The sequence below is a fragment of the Pongo pygmaeus genome, chromosome 2 (genome assembly GCF_028885625.2).
Source record: "Pongo pygmaeus isolate AG05252 chromosome 2, NHGRI_mPonPyg2-v2.0_pri, whole genome shotgun sequence".
Classification (NCBI taxonomy): Eukaryota; Metazoa; Chordata; class Mammalia; order Primates; family Hominidae; genus Pongo; species Pongo pygmaeus.
Window position 1 is genome coordinate 82,445,568 of NC_085930.1, and position 20,461 is coordinate 82,466,028.

The window sequence follows — 20,461 nt, forward strand, 5'->3', positions numbered from 1 at the left end:
AATTTTATACTGGAGAAAAACCAAAGCAAAAAACAGAAAAAATACATTTCCTCTGTTAAGTTCCTGATAAATTAGCATTTTAAAAGAAAACGAATATAACCATAGAATTAATTCATCAACTTTACAGAGCTGTGAATATCTATTATGGCCCAAATTATCCTTTCATTTCCATTAAGACACATGGGCACTGAAGGGAACCTATGTTCAAAGTCTTACCCTCTTTGCCTCAGCCTGCCTTGGGAGATAAAATATAAAAGGATCTTTAGCCATGAATGCTTTAAAAAATTTAGGAAGTCGAAGCATGAGGCAGACATTTTCTTCAGATTGCCTTTTATAAATAGAAATGATGAAATTTAAAAATAATTACCAGTTGTGAATATAATATTTAAGCTTAGATCTTCAGATTGAACTTTTTCATTTTGCAAACTGCAGGAAAAAGTGTCATTAATATAAACAACTTTAGATGAAGTACTTAGTGACTCATAAATACGTATAATTTTCTCTACGTGTCCTTGTTTGTACCATGATCTTAGACAAAAGATGAAATGCCCAGTTAAAGTTATGACTGAAAAGAGCTTACACATCTTTTTTTGAAAACTCTTGACTTCTCGTTGCTTTCTGCTTAGATGTGCAGTTTTGGAAAACAGAACTGAAGTTTTGGCTTTGTGTCTTTACTCACATGGTTATATTGCTCAACTAGATCTACAGAAATTATTTTGTCAAAAGTTGCTTTAAGACCTTTCAGTTCTGTACATTTTGATACTGATTTTAAAGCATCAAGCAGCGATTAGGATTAGGAGCAATGTTGACTTCTTTTCAAGTTATATCTCTTACATGTGTCATGCCCTGTCTGGATTTTTAAAGGAAATTGGCTTTGTCCGTTTATTTATACCACCTCAATTTTGTTCCAGTAAATAACAGTAGACCTTCTAATGTATGCCTTTGGGCAATATATTTTTTAAAATGCAGCCAAATGCAGTGGCTCCTGCCTGTAATCCCAGCACTTTAGGAGGCTGGAGGATCACTTGAGCCCAGGAGTTCAAGATCAGCCTGGGCAACTTAGCAAGACCCCATCTCTACAAAAAATTTTTAAAAGTAGCTGGGTGTGGTGATGCATGTCTCTAGTCCCAACTACTCAGGAGGCTAAGGCAGGAGACTCGCTTGAGCCCAGGAATACAAGGCTTCAGTGAGCCATAATTGAACCACTGCACTCCAGTCAGGCAACAGAGCAAGACCTAGTTTCAAAAAAAGAAAAAAAAAAACTGCTTACTTAGACTAGGCTGCAGTTTATTTGCACAGAAAATTGTCCTATCAAGTGTATGACATGCCAAATGTTTTCAGTTTAGAGATTTTTATTTTTATTTTTAAGCAAATCCTTCCAATTTTTTTGAATCAGGAGTGTCCTTTGATAGTCACTTGGGTATCTTGAACCTACCTCAATTATGCTGACATTACTCAAAAACTCTTTGGGAATTTATCCTGTGAATTCTCCTTTCAAGCAATTTATCACACCATGCATTAAAACTTCTCTCATTATCTTCTAAATATCCCATATCAGAAAAGAAAAATTATTATGTAGCTTGAATCCTCACAGCCACCAATTGTGATTGTCCAAAAACTGAAGCACCTCTCAGAGTATCAAGATTCACCACCATTAAAGATAATTCAGGAAGGAAATACTCCAGGTGGCAGAATGGGATGTGTTGGGCAGGGCGGGGGGGGTGCAAAATGCTTGTGCAGTAGCAGTGTTGCTGGAATTGAGTGAGGACTTTACCCACTGTGATGTATATATCAACTTCTCAAGCCCCAATTGAGTCACCTACTATTGAGTCATCTACTTATTCTGAATAAGAAGAAAATTTTAAGTAAATGACCTGAATCTCTTTAGAATGTCTTCATGTCCAGCGTTGAGTCTGGATCCGTAAGTTTAACCAGGCGGGACTAAAGAAATGAAGCCTCGCTTGTTACTGTACCCAGTAAGGGTTGGAGATTCTTCTGAAACCCAAAGGAAAGATGAGATATTAAAAGATCTTCACCCTTGAGTTGAGATCCTCCTTTTTGATAAATTATCGATGTTAAGGGTCTCAGCTTAGGAATGGCCAGAAAGGACTTTTAACTATAAATAAGATACATCTGTAGAAACCATCAACTGTAGGAATATAGTCATTTTGCCATTGAGAGTTCCACTCGTGTTCCTTTGGCATTTACTCAGTTAAAATACTTGCCCGTAGTTAGGGCCAACTCTCATATTCTGGAAGGTAAGACATAACATGATGATAGCTACTGATCTCTTGTGGGGGGGCGGGGTCCATTCACCACCCCCCGATCCTTTGACTACACAAGGCAATACTCTCAACGGTAAAATCCACTTTAGAACTCTTCATAAGACCTCTGGAAGTGTTAAAAGCCAGAAACCATCAAGAACAAAACTGTATTTAGCAATATTAACCAAGTGTTCCTCTTCCATGGTTTGAAAAAAATACCCCCTTTTTATGGGAGGTAGGTGGGCTTAAAAAGGGCAGTTTTATACTTTGCATGTGTTCTTGTTTTGAAGCCACATTAACATTTTCAGATTTGTACTCTGGAACCTATTTTGGGCTTGTATGCATATTAAAAAATATTTCTTCTGGTTAGTTATTACCAGAGACTAGACGAAAATGCCAAAGTACAATTAATTTATAATTTTGGTTTATTTTTGCTTTTGGAAAAGACGTCCTTAACCATGAGAAGGTCCTCCACGGGGGTGGTAGCTACAGCTCTTGGGGATGGTTTTACAAATGTGGACTGTTAGGCTGAATTTACTGCTGTTTTTGGAGTCTTTTCTTATAGAAAATGTAAATGTTCTCTCTTTTATACTTGCTGCAGAATGCAGTGCGTCATAATCTTAGTCTTCACAAGTGTTTTGTGCGAGTAGAAAACGTTAAAGGGGCAGTATGGACAGTGGATGAAGTAGAATTCCAAAAACGAAGGCCACAAAAGATCAGTGGGTACGTCCACCATGTTTGAACTTCTTAGCCTAGCTTGGATTGTGCTAACAAGTATAACGTAGAGGCTTTGGCTGCTAGATGGTGTTAGACCAAAGAACTGGTTTCACGTTGTCTCAGTTAAGGGAAGCAAAAAAGCATTTCATCCCTCCTGTTTTGTATACCCACCAGTCCCCCTGCCCTGCTTGCTGGTCTTTGTTGCATCACATGCTAGTAGCTTTTAGGTGGCAATGCATATTAACCCTCACAAACCATTTGCTTATGCTTATTGCATTTTATTTTCTTTTTCCTGTTCCCTGTATTGGATGTCTGTTCTGCCCCCAACCCCGTCTCCTTTTGTTGCCACTCCATCTCCTTTGCTGCTGCTCCTATCCCAGGGTGCCATTCGCACCAACCTCTCACTGCATAAGTGCTTTATCAGAGTAGAGGATGAGTTTGGGTCCTTTTGGACAGTTGATGATGAAGAGTTTAAACGTGGCCGCCATATTCAACGAGGCCGTCCTCGCAAATACTGCCCCGATGAAAACTTTGACGAGCTTGTCGCACAGTAAGAGCCTTTACTTGCTTTTGTTTTTTTTTCTGCTGTTGCTTTGGCTTTGCATGGTTGACTCATCCCATGTAGTTTTGCATTTCACCAATAGCAGTGCCACAGCTTTCTGCAACGAAACTAAATTGTGTGATTTGTACATGTATTGTTCTCGTTTCTCTTTGGAACACCAGTGCCTTGAATAATGCTTTTTTGACGTCTTTAATGCAAATATTCGTTGTATTTTGATTCAGCAGCTTACGGGGACCCTAGAACTAAATACTTGTGCTTAACCCATAATCCCCCCCCTCTCCCCGCCCCAAGTAAAAAGGGAATTTTTGGTTAGTTAAAATGTGTGTATACTATTGGGGTAGATTTCTTATTTGTTCACTCACTATAATAATACACATGTAATGAAGTGAATGATTAAGATGTTCCAAGCATAGGAAAGAAATAGGTCATATTGCATACACTTCCTTTAAAGGCCACTGATAAATGTAGGTAATTGCCTACTGGGAGGCACCCTTTTCCCTCAATATGCCCTATGTAATTTTTTAATATTTTTATCCTTACGAGGCTAGAGATTTTCTGACAACAGTATGTTAGTTTCACATTTGGTCCGTGAATGGAGATGGCAGCAAATATTCTCAGACCCTCCCAGGTTTGGCTAAGACATCCCCTATTTAGGAACGACCCTCCCCTGGCATACCCTACTCTCCATCGCCTGTTGGCAGTAATCGTGCCTTGTAGATATTCCTTAAAAGCCCTCCTGCCATCCCTCTAGCAGTCACTGTAGAGTTCAAATCTCGAAGATGCTTAGGAGCCAAGATTCTCTCTGCTCACGCCCAGCAGCCCCTGCTGTGAGCTCACTGCCTTCCCCAGCACGACCTCCTAGGCTGCTGCCTTCCTGTTGGAGTCAGGCTAGCTCCTAAAAATCTGCAGAGAGGTCTCTGGAGGGAGGACCCAAGCCTGTTTACTACCTAAGCCAGAATTTTACACCTAGTTTCCTTGAATAGAGAAGTCAACCCCCAGAGGTGTGCACACACACCTGCCCTGCAAATCAGTGACAGGGAGAAAGCCTGACTTTTCTTGGGTTTTGTTAGTGGGGGAAATTGCTGATTTGGAAGGGCACCAGCAAGCTTAAAACAAAACTTAGCTAGGAACTCAGGAGTCGACTGTGTTTAACTTTGAGTTTTTATGTTTTTCTTACACAGTAACCCTTCCCTTATTAAAAACATGCAGAGCAGCCACGCCTACTGCACACCTCTCAATGCAGCTTTACAGGTAAGATTAATGGCCGTCCCGAATATGCAGCAGAGGCACAGGTCTCCCCTACGCATTTCAAAATATATTAGCCTTGCTCTAATTAGATATTAAATTTTAATTCCGTTAAACTTTTTTCTTAAGTGCACAAAGCATCGTACTCCCTGGAGGCAAACACATCGGGCTGCTTCAGCATTAGCGGGATGCTTAGCATTTTGAATATTGTGGCAAAAAAATTAAAAGTTCACTTATTAATATTTATCAGCAGTATCATAATTTCCATCCTCTTATTTCAGAATTTCACTTGAGGCAAAAATACCACAAGTGTAATTACTCTAGCACAGCTATTAATGTGCTGGATGATAGGCCACTGCGTCACATGACCTTCTATTGTTCACGGGTTTAAAGAGAAAGCAGGGCTTTGTATTTCTTTTTCTTCTTTTAAAGTCGACTTTAGCATCTTGGCTTTTGTCTGGGGTGGGGAGGATCTGGGGTCTGGTTCACTTTATAAAAGTAAACCATGTCTGTTTAAACAATAGAGGTGTTTAAGAAAACTCTTTAGTTTTCCTGCAGATTGTTCAAGATTACATAATAATCACACGGAGTATTTATTTCCTACTGACAAACCAAGTACTTGTTACATCACCAATGGTACCAGGAGATGAAGACGCGGGTTTTGAGCAGGAGCGAGATTACCACCCAAAAAGGAGCTACCTGAGGCAGCCCAGCTTCTAGCAAACTTTTTACATATTGCACATTTCAGTTCTTAAATGAAGGCTACTCCAGTGTCATTTCATTAAAGTACCTGGGTGTAGTACTCAAGTCCCCCTCAAGAGTTCATAAGTAAGCAGTATCCTTTTGGCCAGTGGTCCTGTTTCTTTTTGCCCCTACCCAGACTGTTCTAGAAGACAGGCCAAGAGAAGCATGTTCTATAGATAAATCTGACATTTGTCATCCAATACCATTGCAGTCCTCTGCAGCATACGTTCTCAACGGGGGTGTATCACCCCCCAGATTGGTTCTGAGATACTACAATGTCTTGTGTCCTTCCAAAGGACCATAATACATGAGCAAATACGAACATTTCTTGGGGTGAGGGCACAAAGAGAGAAACAAAAGTCTAAAAAGGGACAATAATGAAAAAACAGTTGAGACCTTTAGCATGATGGGAACAGGGTGAGGAAGGAGGAGATACTGACAGGAGCCCTGGGTCTTGCTCTGCATTAAACAGATATTTATTGAGCGCGACTCTGTACCCTACAGGCCCAGAATAGTCTTAAGGCTCCTGGGAATTGATGATAGGCCATTTACCCAGTTTCAGTTTAGAGGCAGATTCACTGGCCTTAGCATTTCAGTAATTATATTTATTTATTTTTAGCCTGAACCAGATTTAATAGGAGAAACTACTTTCTGCGTTTCTTTTAATTACTTGTAGTTTACACAGTAACTTTAGAAGAGTAAATGAAAGCATGCTTCGATGCTGCCACTGTAAATACCATTCATTAGTAACTTATTTTCCCTGGAGTCTTGTGAAGTGTGAATTTAAAGGCTGCTCTATCTGGAATAGTATTAAGATTACAAGCACATTTTATATTCATGAGCCGGAAAGGCAAAAAAAAAAAAAAAAAGTGATCCTCCATCCTCTGAATTCTCTTAACTGTGTGACTAATTTCAATTAGTATGCTTTGTCATTACAGAACTGTTCAGGTTTCATCTCTGAACACTTGTTTTTGGCATCTTCTTCAGTAGCCCAAAACTGTCCTGCCGTTTTCCAAGAACACTTTCCGTCCGTAATGAGGCAAGGGGAATAAATTGATATAAATTCATGATTTGAGAAGTGGATTGTTTCCCTCTCTTCTACGAGTTTGGATCCCTGATCAGTAGACAGACACATAAGACAACTTTCTACTGTGCAAATTAAATAAAGATTCTGCCAGCAGGCCTTCCTTTCCATTACCGCCTATTTCCATTTTTCAAGACAAGTAAAAATAATAGTGGAACAATATCTTCAAAAAAATTACTAGAGCAACATAATGCATGATATACAATATATAAAATAGGACAGCAGAATCCACTACAGAAATAAAACATGGGACTTGGGACAGATTGCATTATGCTCTGAAAAGTGAAGTAACTAAGGGTAACCGTAAAGCTTCGTATTTATAGACTGCCTTTCCCCTGAGGATCTCAGAGTGGTTAATGTTCCAGGAGCGAGGGTGCTTATGGACTTCTGCACCATTACTTAAGCAACTTCATTTTTTGGCAGAGGTGCCAGCTTGATATGAAACCACATGCTGTGCAAGGACCATTTATATAATTAAGTCCATTTTTGTAACACACCTGCTTCTTCTAAGTGGACATCAACTACCAAAAAAAAAAAAAATACTTTGTTAGGCATAAGCAGTTAGTGAAAATTTCTCTAACCTTGGGTGGGTTGCTCTGATCACTTGCTTAACAGAGAGTGTGTTCAAGAAGCTCTGTTGCGGATCAGGCACTGGGATCTCTCTGCAGCCCATTTGATCATTTTTTCAAGGGACAAGGCTGGTTTTCATCACTTACATCGTTCTTGTCTGAGAACCCAGGGATCAGTATAAGTGCTTGCGTTTGTATGCCTTTCACTACTGTGGCTGTTGGGTCTCAGCCCATGTTCTATGAGCCAATCCCAATCAGCAATGGCCTTGACCTAGAATACTTTGAGAGCCAAAGAGAATAAATACTCATCACAAGAAGGTTGCCTTCTCTAGAGGATGACAAACTCATCCCAATGAACACGTTCATATCAGCATTTCAATTTTGTCTTCACAATTTTTGACCAAGGAAGCTGCTAAAATAATTAAGCTTGCAGCAGCCCCACTTTTGCCACATTCTGACCTTGGAATAGTAAAATTGTCTTATGAGAGCTTATCTTATGGTATTTCCAGTGGAAAGACGCTTGGCAGAATTTCTGTGATTGAGAGAGGTGTGACCACTGTTGTCTCAGATAAAAGCAGTTAAGATGCTTGTCCAACTGCAGTTTGCAAAAAAAAAAAATAATAATAATAATAATAATAATAGTAGTTCTGGCAACTGCTCTGCCAAAGAAAAAGAAAAGAAAGAAAGAAAAAAGGCTTTATTGCAATTATAAAAGAGCTATTGGAAAAAGTACTTGATGCAAATTATTTGACACACTGTAGGAGAGTGTGGAGTGTTCAGATTTGCTGTTCATCAAAATGAGTTCACCACATTTGGAAATAAAAACAGGATTTTCCCCCTACTTTTTAAAAGAAGGCAGTTATACACATTTACAAGTAGAGGGAAGGAAAAGCTGTGGGCTTACATAGGGCCGAGCTTTGAAATAGTCCATTATCCAATGCTGTGTTTGGTGAGTGTGCACAGGACTTCTAACACGGGGCTTGTACCTAGAAAGCCCTGGCTTTGGAGTTTGTACAGTGAGTGAGGCTGTGATTGTCATACTAGCCAGACAGACTTCTGCAGCCCAGCTTTGCACTCCTTTGGCTTTTACTTTCTTTCTAGAGCCAGGATTTCTAGAATAGTTAAGACTCTTGTGTGACTGGCCAGTGGAAGTCACTATGCCAGATCATCTTGTGATTGTACTTTTTTTCTCATTAGGATGGAAAAGCAGGCATAGTCTAGTTCTAGTCGGCAGGAGGACAGTTGTGATAAATCTTGGTCTAATTACAGCTGCCAGTTTTTGAAAGTATCCTCTTCAGTAAAATGAAAAGTCAACGGGTCGTAATCACCACCCGGATGAAACAAATATGGGTACTTTAGTCCAGTGGTATATATAACTAGTGTCTGCATTTCAGACTTGGTGTCCCTTTTATTCAAATGCAGTATACAGGAAGTGAATAATATCCTACCTATCCTAAATAAAGTTTAGGATTTCTTCTTTTTCATTTCCTCACTTTTTTGCTGACACTCACGTCGAGTAACTTTGTAACCTTTAATATTGATGTACTTAGGCACCAAAAATAAATATGAGTTAGAGCTTCCTTTTGCCAGAGTTCTTTAGTCCTAAAGTCCTAGGCAATTGGTCGGACTCTGAAACATTACGTGGTGTTTCCTTCAACCAGTTATCTCAAGCTGCACTAAACAGATTCAAAAATCATTAAAACAGAAATGATGGGAGGAGATAAAAAATTGATTCCAATTCTATAATCTCTTCCTTTTCTATAGGATCTAAGAGGTAAATGTTTATGGAAGTTCTCATAAGTTTGAGCGGTGCGGCCAGAGTAATCTGATCAAAATCTCCAATATCCAATACTGGAGTCATCAAAATGGATAAAGAAATAAAAATTCCATTATATTTCACTGTGATCTGGAAATATTCAGCTCCTCTTAAAAACACATCCGACATAAACCTCATATTCGAAAGCCTGTCTAAACCATGTGACTACCAAACAGGACCAAATTGAGTCCTTCCTACCCACAGGCACTTGGTCCCCCCTGGCCCCCAGTTAGCTCTTCAAAACCAAGCTTGGGACAGGTGCCACGAGTCGTTTTTAAAGCAAAATCTTTCAACACCTCTTAGAAACTTGTATTTGCCAGCCATGCTACAATTAACTCAAACTGAAGATTATCAAGTACACCCATAATTAGTAGTTTCCTTGTCTTACATACCCTTTGTCTTCATAAATTTTCTCTTGGTTGATGACAGGCTTCAATGGCTGAGAATAGTATACCTCTATACACTACCGCTTCCATGGGAAATCCCACTCTGGGCAACTTAGCCAGCGCAATACGGGAAGAGCTGAACGGGGCAATGGAGCATACCAACAGCAACGAGAGTGACAGCAGTCCAGGCAGATCTCCTATGCAAGCCGTGTGAGTATTGTCCACCCAAAAGGTCTTTGCTTTCAGACCCTAGTCTCCCTAGGTACACACAGGGAGACAGCCCTTTCTCTGGGCTTTATATACCTTTCTGTAATTTCTGATTTCCCAGAACCAAGCTAGAAGTTTGTACTTCAAGAAATGTTCAGCTTGGTTAGTGCATAAAAGGACTATTTGCTAACTTTCCCATAAAAGCAATTCACAGCAATAAAATGAGAAACAGGTTTGCTTTTCTTCCTCTGCTTTATCACATCTCAGGCCATTATTTAAGCCACACTACTTTTTCCTCCTCAAATTAATATGCATTCCTATGAAAAAGTTTGCAGTTTGTTCAACTTTCGGGCGTGTTGAACCTAGCCGAGAGAAAAAGATGCTTGTTTACTTGGTGGTGCGATAAGGTTAACCACGAACACGACGCCGCAGCATTATTACCAACCATGAATGATGGCACAAATGAAAGGCGGCATGATTTATAGATTGCTCTTAAAATATCAAAGGAAAATTAATAGGAGCATTATAGCAGCAGACGGCAGTATAATGAGTGCACATATAACTGAATGAAGTGATGGGCGATGGTTGCCCATGCTGAATGTGAATGGAACCAGGGACTGCAAACCACAGGAAAGGCAGAGGCCAGGAAACTGTGATGCCCCTGTGAGTGGGTGATGGGAGAAAACTTGGTGTAACTATAACCCCCTCTCTCCCAGGAAAAGTTTTCAAACAGAGCGAAGAAACCACATTATTCCAAATGACTGGCTTTGCAGGAGATGCTATGGAATGACAGTCTCTCCCTTTTAGTGAGTTTCTTCAAAACTGTTGCCCACTTTAAGGTACTAACCCATTTCGTGTTTGCAGTACTGTCAGTTCCTAGAATAGGCTGCTTGTCTACACGTTACTTCTGAATTACTGACCAACATCTTATTTTAAGATAATTTAAGTGATCGGAATGGAAATTATGACCTGTAACAATTAGGAGCAGATGGAATTGGCATCTAATGACAAAGAAAAAAGTGTTATCTGCCAGCATAATTTGGAGGGTACGGGGAAATCTGAAATTTGATTTTCTAGCATTTGAATTTCATCTCCACAGCACTTCAAAAAGGATCTTTACTATCCTTTCTGGATATGGAAATAATCATTTTTAATGTATATGAACAGTATCTTAGCATTTACTTCACAGCATTTTAAGAGTGTGTTTATCTTTTCACACTGATGCTGCTATATTTCATCCTTTCCAAAACAACTTAGTGTTTCCGACTTTCCTGTTATCACATTTGTATTCATCTTAAATCATTGTCATGACAGGAGTATTTACTTAGATACTAACGAAGTTCAGAGCAAACGTAAATTGGTATAAGCTACTGCAAGAAATACTCATTAGAACAAAAATGTCTGAAGTTATTGAATGGAAGTGGTACTATTTCTCATAATCTGTACAAACTCCAAGTTTTTGTTGATGTATATTCCCATTAGTATAAAGAATCACTAAAACAAAAAGATACTTGGATACAAGCCACAGGCACCAGTTCAGAGTGATGCTGATTTTGCTGTAAGAAAGAAAGTCACTGCAGGGTTAATTTGTTTAACAAATTTGAATTAACCCCAGTATTACCCAAACCATGTTTTACAATAGTCTTTGTGATTTTTGATGAAATGAAGGTTTCAACTATTTTTTACAAGAAACCCTACACAAAAATGTCAAAATGCGTTGCTCAAATCTCACAGGTTTGTGCTGTTTGCTAAATGTAATTATATGTCAACAGCAGATTCCCCGCGCCTGCTATCCGTGTCATAGACTGTTACTCTTTTTGACCTCGTATTTCCATTAAGGGAATTCTGTAATGACAAGAGTTTCCATTCTTGTCCAATATGCATTACCCTGCTATGATGCAAATTGTTTTTCAACTGTTCCAGTCTATTGGAATAAATCAAGCCATAAACTTTACGGCACGGCTTGAAGGACCTTGTTAGGAAGGCGGCCTAGCTAATATTGAGTGTTGAAACAGAACTCTTCATTCTCACCCTTTCTGTGACAGTCAGATACCACTACGTTTCGTTCCTCCTTTGAAACACTAGAAAGTGGTCACATAATTATGGCTTTGGGGCATTATACTTTCGGAGCTACAAAGCAAAATACTCCATGCTGTGCGGACACCCCCAGAACACAATGCCTTTAAACACCAGTCAGCTTTATTTTAAAACTCTTGTGTTCCCAGAGTGGCTAAACAAAGGAATTACTCAGATGTAAGGAGAAGGGAAATGTGTGATTTTGCACACAGTTATTCAGCGGTAGCCCTTTCGGAAGTAGGAGTTGGAGAGAAAGGGTGGGGGCAGTGTCTGCAAGGAGAGGAAGGTGCATCATACACAGCCCTAACTTCTAGGAGACACGGTGAGTGTATGTGAAGTGTAGTGTCTTCAATAGTCTGCATCTCATCTCAAATGTATCTTTCATGGAATCCCATCCTCTTATATTCTTTGAAGTACTGTGTGCTTGTGCCACACATTTGCCACACCCCAGGGGTATCTGCCGGTACCCAGAAATGTCCTGAAATTGGATTTCCTTTCTCTAAAATTTCGAAACCTTACTGTCTAACCTGGTTGTGTCATCAGGTGGTCACACAGTAGATCTAGCCAGTTGACATTTGTTGGGGACCCACTCTGCATGAGGCACTGGGAGTCGAGCCTACAGGCATGACAGGATCATTACCTGTGTCTTCTGGATAGTAAATAATCCTCATGAATTTTGGCTACCAATTTAGGGGGGAAACGTGTTTTTTTATTTGTTTTTTCACTTCTACAGCTTTTAAAATTGATACCTCGTAACTACATATTTTGGGAGTACATGTGTTATTTTGATACATGTATACAATGTGTAATGATCAAATGAGGATAATTAGGTAAACGAAATATTCTCTGATGTTGTGAACTGTGTTTTGTGGGGCTTTACATGTATCTGATTTTTTGGATAAGATTAGCAAAATATTGGTCAAAGTCTAAAATTATACAGCAAGAACTTCATTAAGATGGAGATGGTTCTATTTCTTCTAGGGGTCCTCATCCTCCTTCCCCCTCCCCAAGGTCTTATATGATCTTACATTCTTCTATCATTCAATTCTGGGTTATAAACATGAAAAGATTGATAGACCTGATAGTTAAGAAAGTAGGAAAATGTTGATTTGGAAAACAACATTTGAACCTCAGTCAGCATATAGCTAAAACATAAATTTGAGTAATTCATAAAGTTGCAGTTCTCAACAATGAAAGTTTGAAACAAACATTAGGAAATGTTCACCATTGTCAGTAATCTGAGAAACACAATTTAAGGTAACCTGATCTTACCTTGTACCTGCTAAGCAACAAAATATTTTTTACAAATAATGCTTGCTGCTGATGAGATTGAGTTTAAATTGATAGCCCCTTTGGAAGTTAATATCACAATAAATCATAGGAACCATAAAGATGTTTTGGCCTTTGCTCTAACAATTCCATTCTTAGAAATTTATCCTAAGGAGGTAAATCAACAGAAGTAGAGTGGAAAGATTAATGGATAAAAGTGGTCATTGTATTATACAAACAGTAAAAGAGAAAAAGATGATCCTCAGATGCCTAGTATTCAGAAACTGACATATGTCAACACAGTGGAATCTCATCTAGCCATAAACATTATAAATTGTAAAGCTAGGAAAATTTAAAAATAGCATTCCTGCTGAATTTACAATATTTAAAAATATGACCTCAAATGGAAAGAGATTGGCAAAAATAAGAAAACTGGCCTTAAGTAAGGGTTTGTGTTTTTTAAAGGAATAATCATCAGTATAACTAATTCTTCCTAAAAGAATGTAGGGTATCTTAGCAGAGCTGGTTCACAGGTGTGTGACATGCAGTCACACAGGATGTCACACCTAAAAGGGCACTGCACTTGATTTTATGTGTTTTTATTACCTTTTTATTTAGAGATAGGGGTCTTACTGTATCACCCAGGCTGGACTCAAACTCCTGGGCTCAAGTGATCATCCTACCTTAGCCTCCCAGGTAACTTGGACTACAGGGCACACACCACCATGCCTGGCATGTACTTGCTTTAATGCCATTTTTGTCTTGAAATTTTAATTTTTGAGCCAAAGACCCCAGATTGTCATTTTGCACTGGGCTTCCAAAATTATGCAGCCAGTCCTAATTCTTACTGCTGAAACACTAATACAGCCATTAAAAAAAAAAAAAAAATCCCCATCCGTAATGCTTAATACAGACTGCTGGGAGGGTGACTCCCCGTGCAGCCTTCCTTGCACTGATGCACCACTGTTTCTTTTAAATAAAAATATCCGGCCATCCGTGGTGTCTCACGCCTGTAATCCCAGCACTTTGGGAGGCCAAGGCGGGTGGATCACTTGAGGTCAGGAGTTCAAGACCAGCGTCACCAACATGGTGAAACCTCATCTGTACTAAAAATACAAAAATTAGCCAGGTGTGGTGGTGGGCCCCTGTAATCTCAGCTACTTGGGAGGCTGAGCCAGAAGAATTGCTTGAGCCTGGGAGGTGGAGGTTGCAGTGAGCCGAGATCCTGCCACTGCACTCCAGCCTGGGCAACAGAGCAAGACTCCGTCTCAAAAAAAAAAAAAAAAGAAATTTTTTTTTAAAGCTAACATCTAGCCCCCTCAAATGCTCTCTAGGCTGTGCTAATTTTAGAGTCAACTGATTCTGAAGGTTCCTGTCTTCAAGGGCAGTCCAAAGCACTCCTCTGTTTGTTTTTAAATGGTTCAAGGGGCCTTTGGGGTTTGCATACAGCATCAATTATTTAGGAAGCCAACCATCCCCATTACCACCTCTTATTACTAATACTTGATAATGTCAATTTAAAAATCTTCCCTTCTGCAGCCTGTCCCAGAGATGGGACCATTTTAACTCGAATGGTTCTTTTACATATCAAAAGCCCCTGCAACAGAAAGTCATTTGTATTTGCAAAGAATCAGTTGTAAATACGATTTACGAACATTTCTCAATAGTTATCCGAGTGGTTTTGTGTGATCACTCCAGTCCCCTTCGGGTGAACCATGCGCTAGTCCATAATGAGAAAGTTGGCAGATCTCATCGCAACCACGCGCATCCCAGTGGCTGCTACCAGCCGGGCCTCATGTTTTGCCTTGTTTACAGCTGACAGCGTTATTATTCTGATTGGGGCTCTGCTTTCTTATCATATTGTTGTGTTGAGCGAGCCTTTTCCTCTCCGTTTGTGTTTCCTGGCAGGGCTTTTCTTGCCTTATTGACAGTTTGTAAAAATATGCATTAATTTGGAGTTTCAAGCATGTATCATGGTGTCTCTTTGCTGTGTTTGCTTGAAGTTGATTAATGATAGAACCTCGCTTGGGGTCGTCCTCTGGAGAGTTCTTTCACAGGTTCTGCATGTTAACTAGCAAAGCAGAACACACAGCAAGCCATGATTAGCCCAGCCTCCTCTGCTCAGTGGTCCCCACAAACTGCCGTTGCATTACAGATTCTTATTTCGTGTAATTATTTGAAGATGGGTATTCATCCACCCAGGATGCCACTACGAGACCTGTTATCTGGTACTCAAAGTGTGGTTCTAGGACCAGCGGCATGACCTGGGGGCTTGTTAGAGATGCAGAGTCTCGGGCCCCACCCCAGACCTGACACACACTGCATTTCAACAAGGCCCACAGGTGAATGCAGCGTGCGTTAAAGTATGAGAAATGCCACCAGGGAGGAGAGGCCCGCACCCGTCCAGAGACTACTGATTCAGAGCAGCACTACCCAAGAGAACTTGACGCAGTGATGCAAATGTTCTGTCTCCGTGCTGCAGAATTAACCGCTAGTCACATGGGGCCTTTGAACATGTCAGATGCGGCTAGCACAACTCAGAAACTGAACTTTAAATGTAGTAAGATTGCGTTCATTTCAATTTAAAGAGCCACATGTGGCTAATGGCAACAATACTGGACAGAGTTCTAGTTCTAGAGTGCGGCTTTTCTGTTGCCCCAAACTTTTCGGTGCACCTGAGCTGCAATGGGCTGGGAAGTACCCTCACTGAACCTCTGCATATTTTTTCCAGGCATCCTGTACACGTCAAAGAAGAGCCCCTCGATCCAGAGGAAGCTGAAGGGCCCCTGTCCTTAGTGACAACAGCCAACCACAGTCCAGATTTTGACCATGACAGAGATTACGAAGATGAACCAGTAAACGAGGACATGGAGTGAATATCGGGGCGGGCCAACCCTGAGAATGAAGATTGGAAAAAGGAAGAAAAAAAAAAAAAAAACACGTCAGAAGTTAGCAGTGAAATTGTTCTCCATTTGTTGTACAGTCTGGAGGATTTTCACTACGTTTTGACAACTCTGAAATGTGTTAACTCTTAGTGCCATCAAGAACCCCATTTGGGAGTATTTTTGATTTTTCTACTTTTTGTTGAAAAAAGGAATTTGTACTCTGTGCATTGGATGGACTTGTTTGGTACTTGGGATTTTCCTCTCTTAACCGTCAACATCAGTGTTGTAAATTTGCTAAACTGATTCACTTTTAGCAGCAGACTTTGAACTGCAGTCCTGCCAACGTTGGACACTGAGGACGCCCGACGGAGCTTGTGCACCTAAGCTGCAGACCAAGCCTTTGCCCAGAATTTAAGGATTCCAATGGACGACCTATTTGCACAGTACTGCATGTTGATTATCACTGCCTTTACTCCATTTTTTTTTTTTTTTTTTTTTTTTTGCTTCCAGTTGGGATGGGGAAGGCCTTTGTGTGTGTATTGGGGGGAGGGGTTAAAAAATAATTATCCCAAACTTTTTAATGTATTGCTTTTTTTTTTTTTTTTTTTTTTCCTTCTACTATACCATTTTAAGTTCTGACCTCAGGCCTCCATTTGGGCCGATGGCCTCTTGGAGGCTTAAAGTTTTCTGTACCTTGTGATGAATGTTAATAGGTGTTTTTATTATACAAAGCTGAATGTCATTTCTCGTTTGTAGCTTTCTGTCACTCATTCCATCTTCCTTCAGACATCACCACGTTTCTCTAAAGTCAGAAAACATTCCGTTTTGGTCTTTTTCAAAAAGGTCCCAAATGCTGCACTCTACACATGAAGGCCCTCTCACACAGACGTGACGTCCTGCCAGAAAGAGAATGAATGACAGAAAAAAAAAGAGAGAGACATACTCTAGGAACAATGCTGATTCATTCCACACAGCAGTATTGGGGGTGGTTGCGGGGAGGGGTGTTTCGGATTTTTTTTTTTTTTTTTTTTTTTTTTTGCAGCAACCATCATTAATAAATGCCACCAATTTCTACCAGCACAAGGAAACATAGGCAGCACTGAAAAAAAAAAAAAAAAAAGCTCATACTAATTAGACTGACAGTATGGCCTTGGAAGGCTCTCCCTTGTGGAACCAAGTTGCCATGGGCCTTGGGTGCTCTGCGATAACGAGTGTGGGTTGGTTTTGTTTGCAAAATGGCCAAAAAAACCCGGCTTCCCTGAGCAGCTGCCCTGAAAGTAGGGGTGGCGGCGGCGGCGCTGTTTATACATTAGTTCAGACCAACTTGGTGGCATTAAACTGTTTGAATGCAAATTCGATTTCAGATTGAACTTGTTAAGGGAGTTAATGAGGACTGAGTTCAGCAAATGCTAAAGTGTTAATTTCAAATATGCAAAGTTGGTACTGCAGTTTTTTATGCAATATCATATCACCAACCCTGTATCACAAAAACTCATAGAAGATATCATGTAGGCCCTGGGCTTTGGGGGGTCCCAAACATGGTATGCAGAATGTGATGGTTACAGGTCAGTACAACCTCAGTCCTTAGAACCCCTCCACACTTCAGCTCTGCACCCACTTTCCTGTCATTTATTTATATAGGACTGTAGTTATTTTTAGTTCGAGAGCCTTTCGAAGCTTAATTTATATTCTTTGTACCTTTTTTCTAAAATTACCAAAGATATTACACAAAGGTAAATTATGTTCTCTGTTTTATGCTTTATCTGATGAAGCCAAATATCCTCTTATTGTTGATCAAAGGAGGCAAAAGAATTTAGAGGCAAATGACAAGCGATAGGCTATTGCAACCTGAGAAAGAGAACTGCTCCTTCATCGTAAATTTAGAAGACCAAGTAGATAATGGAACCAAAGTTGTTACTTTTTTCTAGTAGTTATTTTTCCTTTTTCTTTTTGTGTACCTCTACAGAGACCAAAACTCATTCTCTTAAAGAGATTTTATGGGGCTACTGCAGATAGAAATAGGACACAATATTAAAGGAACTACAGAAGGAAGGGAGTCCCATCTCAAAAAAAATGAATATATGCCACTGCAATTAGAGTATCCAATAAAGGAGACAGTTTAGAGTCAGAACAGAAAAGCTTCCATAATTGAACTAGATCACATAATAGCGTTTCTAGAAAAATATTTTTAGATTGTATGCCACTTTTGTTTAAGAACTGTGCTGTGATCACTGTATTAACTTTGGTTTATCTTGGCATATATCCTTCAGTTTGTTTTTATTTTTAATTTTTCCTTTTTTTCTGATTAGGCTTTGGTCAGCATTTTTCATTTAAAGAAAAGTAACACTCCCATCCACTCATAAGCTTGGTACAAAAACTTCTCTGGCAGTTACTTTTGAAGCTTCACTCTGCTTTCTGTATAAAGGGCAGTCTGTGGTCACGCAAGACTTTAAAAAAAAAAAAAAAAAAAAAAAAAAAGAAAACTTTTCCAGGCAGCTTCATGATGTGCAGGCAGTAGCCAGACAGGGTCATGGGAAGGGGGCCCTGTGCTTCTAAACTGAGTGGTTGCTGGTTAGTTTGGTATTCAAAAGAGGATAAAAATCTGGTAGATTAGTTCATTCTCAGCATGTGTAGCTAGACATGAGTAAAGATAACAGCATGAGAAACTGTTAGTACGCATACCTCAGTTCAAACCTTTAGGGAATGATTAAAATTAAAAAAAAAAAAAACATTTCACTCAGTTGCACTTAGTCGTATGTCTTGCATGCTTAGTCTAAAGACTGTAGCAAAAAAAAAAAAAAAAAGAAAAATTAGATTTTACATATCTTTGCAGGTATCACAGCCTTGCAGAAGAACCAACTGAAAAAAAAATTCTCAGGCTTTACAGCAAGCAAACTTCACTATGATTTTTACAATTCCGATTCTGTATCCCCTGGGGGTTATCCCAGTTGCTTCTTTAGGATGGGGTTTATTATGTTGTACATATATCCCGATGTGTCTGTGTGAATCTTTGTCTTTTTTGGGGGAGGGCAGAGGGCGGTTCTTTTTTTAGATATTGTTCCTAAAAAGGAATAAATGCATACACCTGTTTGTCAAAACACCTTTGCTTTTTGTGCAACTGCTTTATATTAACGATACTAAAAAAAAAAAAAAAAAGCTTTGGAAAAAAAACTACTGTATGTAATGGAATTGCAGAATATGCTGCACATGTATTTTATTTAGTTATCCTTGCTTTAAGAATATTGGATGACATTTCCTGACATGTGGGAGGGAGAAACTCCCTAACTTTTTTTTCCTGCTTTTAAATTGTAACATAGTTGAAGATTTCTTTTTTCTGTTCTCATTGATTGGAGCGTTTTGTACAGGTTTTGTGTGTGTGTGTGTGTGTGTGTGTGTGTGTGTGTGTTATTCTGTTTTTGATACATTCCTATCCCTTGTGTTTATCCTACCACTGCCTTCCTGGCGATCTTAAACAAGTTCATACATTTGAAAAAAAAAAAATGTTGTTTAAAAAATGTTTTCTCCTGCTGCAGTAAATATTTTGCATGATGAAATTTCAGGGTCACACTTTTCCAAGTTTATCAGTGAAGTAGTGATTAACAATGGGGAGTGTCAAAACTATTGAACTTTTGTATAAAAAAAGAAAACTTTACAAGGTGCCAAGATGTAAAGAAAATTTGTTACTTTTTTTTCTCAAAGAAAAGCATACATTAGGGAGGTAGTCCCGTGTGTCACACAAATGCACTGTCAGGAATGAGGATCCAACCTACCTGTCCCTAGAGTCTGTCTTGTAAGATGAGTTAGGCTGCCACCTTGGACCAGCCGCAAAAGTGGAATATCAAGGCTTATGTACGTACATGAAGAGTTACCGCCAGTCCTGCCACCTTCGGACAGCTCTAGCACCATCCCCAGCATCCCGTCAGACCTAGTAAAGAAAACCTTGGATTCTTAACCCAAGATATGCTGTAAAGCACTAGGTTCTTTTTTTTCCTCATGGAAAAAAATAGAGTTAAAAAATATTTCCTCTCTGTTCCACATTCCAGCTGAGCTCCGTTTCCAAAGGCACAAAGAGTGTGCTTATTCAGATTTTGAATCTTTTTGGTACCTTTTGGTTAACGACATAGCCTCCTGAAATTCTGGATGTCTTCAAAGTCAGTTTTGCTTTATCCTGAGAATCAGATTTACAATGCTGAAGGCATTTCTTGGGCCCAGTGTAGCTCATGCAATCTCTGCTACCCATAAGCCTTGATGAAGATGATACAGTCCGGACCGTGAGCATGGTGCTTCATGTATATGTGCTGCCAGTAACAAGAATTTTTTTGTTTTGTTTTGTTTTGTTTTGATAAGGCATAAAAGAAACTCATTCCTTGACATCAACTGTAATTCCATCATTCCATGTCTGCGGATACAGACAATAAAAAAAATGTTGTGTAGTCAGTACTAATTACTGACATTATAAGCATTCTCAAATGCAATAAAAATGCTGGTTGTTCACACTGGTAGTAAAAGTCGCCACAGCCTAAGTTTGTTTCCCTTTCTGACCTGCTGATATTGTATGTTAGGCATATGCCTTAGGTTTATCACCAGCTGCTTCCAATGCAGAATTAAAATCAATCTTAACTGAAGGCTTTCATCAT

The 20,461-nt window shown here is 39.5% G+C and overlaps 1 protein-coding gene across 21 annotated transcripts in view; it reads left to right on the forward strand.

The window, feature by feature from the left end:
* The window catches only part of FOXP1 (forkhead box P1), a 536,483-nt gene extending 517,316 nt beyond the window's left edge, over nucleotides 1-19,167 (forward strand). For 20 of the 21 annotated variants that reach the window (XM_054479501.2, XM_054479503.2, XM_054479504.2 and 17 more), the window contains 4 exons: nucleotides 2,866-2,987; nucleotides 4,725-4,794; nucleotides 9,431-9,597; nucleotides 15,671-19,167. In XM_054479501.2, coding sequence (XP_054335476.1) covers nucleotides 2,866-2,987; nucleotides 4,725-4,794; nucleotides 9,431-9,597; nucleotides 15,671-15,815 — 504 coding nt within the window. In that variant the 3' untranslated portion in view covers nucleotides 15,816-19,167. Of the gene's footprint in view, nucleotides 1-2,865; nucleotides 2,988-3,361; nucleotides 3,532-4,724; nucleotides 4,795-9,430; nucleotides 9,598-15,670 lie in introns of all 21 variants that reach the window. The other variant, XM_054479493.2, reaches the window with a different exon arrangement.
* The last annotated feature ends 1,294 nt before the right edge of the window (nucleotides 19,168-20,461 follow it).